The 5,715-nt window shown below is 53.3% G+C and overlaps 2 protein-coding genes across 6 annotated transcripts in view; one reads left to right on the top strand and one right to left on the bottom strand.

The window, feature by feature from the left end:
- Nucleotides 1–4,052, top strand: part of LOC127749914 (uncharacterized) — a 4,911-nt gene extending 859 nt beyond the window's left edge. The window contains exons 2-4 of the mRNA XM_052269958.1: nt 2,779–2,952; nt 3,040–3,228; nt 3,817–4,052. Of these exons, the coding sequence (XP_052125918.1) occupies nt 2,779–2,952; nt 3,040–3,228; nt 3,817–3,996 (543 nt within the window). The 3' untranslated portion in view covers nt 3,997–4,052. The remainder of the gene's footprint in view (nt 1–2,778; nt 2,953–3,039; nt 3,229–3,816) is intronic.
- Nucleotides 1–5,715, bottom strand: part of LOC113217386 (tensin-1) — a 283,044-nt gene that overhangs the window by 87,599 nt on the left and 189,730 nt on the right. The window lies entirely within an intron of this gene.

Below are 5,715 nucleotides of genomic sequence, written 5' to 3'. Positions count from 1 at the left end.
CGTTCACAAAAGGATGCCTGCCAATCCAGCGTGCACAACCATGATACAAATCAAGTTGGCACTAGAAACAACTTGTGTACACAAGAATGCTTTAATGTCTAACCATGAAAATCAGTGCTAGGTACTTGGTGTTTAGTTTTACTTACTAGTATTGAAGCAGAAAGCACTACAGAGTGTGGTGTCTCTGAGATGCCTCTCAGAAACCATTGCAAGGTAGCACAAGGCAACAAGGGTAGACCACATTAAAACTGAGAGTTTTCCTCAATTCTCTAAATTCAATGTTCACTTTTTTCTGTTTGCAAAGGCAAAACATTACAGCCATCGATGTGAGTCTACTGTCAACTTCAGATTCACTTCTAACAAACAATAAAACCGAATAAACTTGTTCGTAGTTTCGAACTTTCTTGACGACGCCATATTTGTTTTGTTTGATTCATCAACACCGACCTGCGTTCTGTTTTTACCGTGGCTGTTGGCAGATAGTTCTTTTCGACAGTCAAGTGTCCTCCCCTCTCCGCCCCACCTCCCGCCGTCCCATCCCAGCAGTTTCGTCGTCTGCTGCTTGGAGTTCACCTCCACCTAAAAAGTGAGGTTAGGAGTCTTTCAGTCCAGAGCATCAAATCGGGTGGGTGGAGGGATGTATCAGCAGGGCCAGGTTGCCGTCGGCTGTAGGCCTGCAGGCACTCAACTGTTTGAGATCACCAGGGTGGATCGACGACGACGACGACGACCCCCCCCCCCTCTCCTTTCCCATGGTGCTATCGGTCAGAGCTGTCAAGGAACGGGAGGAAGGGCACCGCGAGGGTGCCGGCGGCGTACGTCGTCGTTGACGGCGGTGGCGCCGCTGCCGCCCGTGGTGCGTGCGCGCTAGTGCGCACATGTCGCCACACCCGAGCTAAGCCCTGTGCACCGCCGTCGAGCCGCGCAGCATGCCGCTCCCGCCTATGGTGGCCGTCAGCGGCTACGGTACGGACTCGGTGACGGCCGGCATGGCCTCACCCTGAGCACGCTGGCGGAGCGCACGCAGGGCGCGCTCGGTGAAGCGCCGCGAGTCGCTGACGCTCTGAAAGATATCCAGTTAGCGTAAAAGTGAGGCCGTGTGAGGATGCGTCAGGGCTGGGCCATTTCGGTAATCTTCGGCAGCAGTCTCTGCCACCGTGACGTGCCCGACGAGGTGCGGTACAATCCACGCGGCCTACTACCTGTACAGCTACACCATCAGGTACGTGCTCGTCGCGATCCTCGGCGGCCGCTGCCGCTGTGCCGAGTAGCCTCTAGGGACGGCAAGAGCTCGATGGCGAAGCTGTCCAGGTAAAGTAGGTGGTCACGCAGCCGGCAGTCACCGTCGTCACTGTGTCTGTGGCCGCTGATGGCCTCCATGGTCGAGGTCGACATGCTGCGCGGCTTGACGGTGGACGGTGGACGCGGCGCGCACGGCGCGGCGGCGTGCACGTGCACCGCGACAAGTGCGCGGGGCTGGAAGCTCGCATGTGGCGACATGGGCGCACGAACAACGGGCGGCGGCGGCGCCCCCGAGAGGGTCCACGGCTACATAGACGCCGCCGGCACCCTCCTTCATATCATTTGTTTTCATTGGGTCTATTTGTTTTTGATCGTTTCTTCAGATATTATTATCTGCTGGTATCCAACCATATTGCCAATGACTTGTACAGGGCGCAATTAATGGGCTTGGCATAGTAAAAGTCTCCATCCATACTTTTGTGAATGCTATTAATATTTGAAACACGTATCTTAGTGTGCGAGCAATATAAATGTCATTTAATTGTTTTTGTACGACTCTTGTTGTAATGTTACGATATGAATAATAATAATAAATTACAACATTTGTTGTAAAGTTTCAAATACAGGGGAAAGTTTCAAATACAGGGGAGTCGTAACTTTACAATACTATTTGTAATTATGATTTTACAAAAAATATCGTAACTTTACAGAGAAATTTTTCACAGTGAAGTGTAATACCGCACTCTTGAGCTGAGTTGGGCCAAGTGACACGATGCCTTCTAACGACAAAGTCAGATGTGTTGCGCTCCCGTTACACAAAGTTCGATCTGTTTCGCTCCCGTTACACAAAGTCCGATCTGTTCCGCTCCCGTTACACAAAGTTCGGTCTGTTCCGCTCCCGTTACACAAAGTTCGATCTGCTTTTGGCCGCTCTCGTGAGACCCAAGTTTAGAGCGCTACCGCAGTTTTGTTGTTGTGGCATTCAATTTTTTCTTTAGAGTATGCTGTTCTTCAATCTTTTAGCGACAGCAGGTTTTACTTTTTTTTCTACCAGCAATTTTAGCGAAAATATAAACATAATAAGACCGCGATGCAGAGCGCGACGGAAAGCAGATCGAACAGAGGCGAATACTGCCGACCCTATGGCAACATCGAAGCGAACCTCAGCAAACGTCTTGTGCCCAGGTGCGAACCTATGGCAGATTGAAGCGAACTCAGACAATCCCTTGGTAAAATACACGTGAGCGAACCATAGCGATCTTGATGCGCCTTGCGCGCGTATCACAGCGATTCAAAAGCAACGCCTTCGCTACCTAAAAGCGTACAATTCATTTCGGATCGGGTGAACTCTGGGCACGTCGATTCACCGAGCCACCTGTGCTTGGGCGCTCAGGGTTGGCCGCCGTCCGTGTGCACACAGCTGCGTGGCGAGCTGCGCGTTGCAGGCGTCGCGGCCGGAGTCGCCTCGGAGAACGTTTCCTTTGCGGGCACCTCCAGGGCGATGGCGATGAGCAGCTTGGACGCGTGTGTCCGCAGGGCCCGTACCACGTCATTATCACAGAGGCGAGTCAGTGCCCCGAAGGCATCGTCACCCCGGGCGCCTCGATGGGCAACTTGACGGGCAGTCTCCGGCATGTACGGTCCTCGAGGTACCAATTGTACAACGGCCAGATAGTCTTGAAGAGGGATATCGTCGTCGGCAAGTTCGGGGTGAGGAGGATTCTGTGCTGTCACAGCGCACGCTGTTGCCCTTCCTCGTGCCTTCCTCCACTGATTCAGAAACTCGTGCCCGAGCAGATCAAAGTTGCAGTCGCCAAGTGGGACCCCGTCGCCGGCTGGAGAGAGAATAACTTCTTCAATCTCGAGGGCGTGCCCGGCGACCCGAGGGCGGAAGTCTGCAACGTGGTGTCCACCCTGGTGAAGGATGCTATAGACGCGGTTTCCCGCAGCCAACCCCAGATCCCCAACAGGTGCCCATTTCGCAAAGTAAGTACGTCGCGCGGTCCTTATAGTTCTTGAGATAGCACGTGACCAAAGAGGAGAAAAAAGTCATTCCGTATCGTTTCGATTCGTTTCTAGATGTGTAGAAAGAGACCTAAAACAGGTGTATATCTCATCTCCGTGAATTGTCGTGTCGAGTATAGCGCTTTTATAGCACGACAGATTGCAACAAGCACGCAATGCCTCTACAGTGGACTCCCGATAACTGTCGCCTCGATAACTGTCGCGTGCGAGAGAGATAGGCATAGAAAAATAGCGCGTTCCACGCGGACTGACTGCCGGCTCCGGCGGCTCGCCCGACTCGTCTGCCGGAGGAGTGGGGAGAGCGGAGCACGGCAGCAGCGAACGCAGAGTACCCTCGATAACTATCGCGGCGACAGTTATCGAGAGTCCACTGTATAGAGCGTATTTAGTTCTGTTTTTCGTTCCGCACCTGACAGTCAATCTGGCACAACAACGAATGCAACTTTGAAAACTCCGTGCTTTCAACAGTGAGCTGGGTCAAAGAAATCAGACTTAGTTATTTCGTCTTTCCTATTCTGCTTCCGCCTCAACTACTTTATTGGTTTCCAGGGTACGTACATTATCCGTAATCTCAGCACTGCGCTTCTTGAACGCTACGAAGACTTTCCAGTCCTCCAATACGGCCGGTTCAGAGCAGACGTTATATTTTATCTAATGAAATCCAGGCAAATAATAGTCGGTTGTGCGAGGGGGGCCGGCGATATTGTTCCAAAACTGAAAACAAGTTGATATAATAAAGTGCCCGATCAAAAGGCTCAACACGCCAAGTTGACCAAAAAAACGTAAACAGAAAAATTGAAAAATTTATTTCGCCGCCATTTTCAACTCTATTCCAATTTAGTTTAGAAACTTCTGCTGCTTCTGCGGTTGCTTAGAAGGCGCCACCGAAGTAGCGCAGCCTCAAAGAGCGCCAATAGCTCCAGGAACAATATGGTATTTCAATGGAGCGCTGCCCGGAACTAAGAAGAACAAAAGCGGATACAGAGAGCGGCGGTGTGGGCGGGCGCGCGGAGGAGCGGCGGGTGGAGGGGAGCCTCACTGCCCGCCCCCGCCCCCACCACCGCTCCCTGCATCCGCGTTTGTTCTTCTTAGTTCCGGGCAGCGCTCCATTGAAATACCCTATTCCATCAGAACCAAGCGAATTGACTATTATCTCGCTGACGCGGACCGGCGCCAGCACAGCGCGGTACAAGGTGCTGCTCCACGTGAATGGCTGCTGCAGGAAGGTACGAAGGTCGCAGCGAGTAGTATTTCAGTGTTTGTTTCCCAGAAAACGCAAAAACGGTTCGTCGGAGAGGCGCTACAACGTGACGGCGATAGCAAGTAGGAAGCAAAAGGCAGAGGTAATTAGCATTTAGATTTCGCAAAAGGGATTTCGATAATGAAAGGGAGGAATCAGCAGCAGTAGTAGTAAGTATTATACCCTCCGGAGGCGCATATTGCATCAGTGCGCTTGCAGCTGTGAGGAGGATGCGGGAGGATGCGTTTGTTGCCACGACAGGGCAGACAGGGCCGCCTGAACCAACAAGTGCATTACAAGTGTCGAAACGCTTTCACACCCCAGTGCTCGCAGCCACTGCAGCAGCAGCAGCAGCAGCAGCAGCAGCAGCAGCAGCAGCTGCAGACGAACAGCGTTGCTCCCTGTCCGCGACCTTCCGGGCGGCATAGCGCGAGCGCGCAGCCCGTTGTTTTGATAGACGTCCAGGGTAGGGAGCGGCGGGCGGTTCGGATCAAGAGCGGAGCGAATAGACACTTTGGGGATCGTGCCGCGCGCAAGCACATCGCCTAGCTGCCCGCTTGGCTTGTGAAATACTGCTCGAACGCCTCGCAGCTCGTGGCCAGCGATCTCTTATCATTATGGAGATCCTAGTTTACAATTTGGACAGCCCACGGCAGCGTCCGCACTGCAGCCGCTCTATCTCTCTCTCTCTCTCTCTCTCTCTCCGACACGCACGCCGGGTGCCCTCCATGAGAAATGCGCGCCGCGCCAGGATCCCGCCGAGTTTAGCACGTTGTCGACGTTGTCCGTTTCTTTCGCCAGACAAATTTTTCATATCGCGCCGACGTCATCGAAAAACACATCGACAACATAATCGATAATATCATCTCGTTGACCACGAGGAGGGGGGTAAGGGGGCGGGCGGCGCTGGTTTTTCGTTGACAGCCTCGTCGTGTGTGCTCTGCTCGTGAGAACGCGCTCTCTGGGGCGCCGGGGCGCCGGGGCGAGCATGTCCATGTAGTGCATGTCCAACGTCAGCGTGCCCTGTAAACACAGTCGTCACAAACAGCCACGAGATCGATGGATGGGTGGATTAAGGACATCGGGCGCCATCATCTCAGCTTTGGCTCTATAGGCGTGACTGCAGCACAGTTGTGCGCGATAACATGTCTGCATCTCCCCCCCCCCCTCTCCCCCCCTCTCTCTCTCTCTCTCTCTCTCTCTCTCTC

The sequence above is a fragment of the Frankliniella occidentalis genome, unplaced genomic scaffold, assembly GCF_000697945.3.
Source record: "Frankliniella occidentalis isolate FOCC.00 unplaced genomic scaffold, Focc_3.1 Scaffold106, whole genome shotgun sequence".
NCBI lineage: Eukaryota > Metazoa > Arthropoda > Insecta > Thysanoptera > Thripidae > Frankliniella > Frankliniella occidentalis.
Note: the sequence above shows the minus strand (reverse complement) of the source record. Positions and strands in the feature narration are given on the sequence as shown.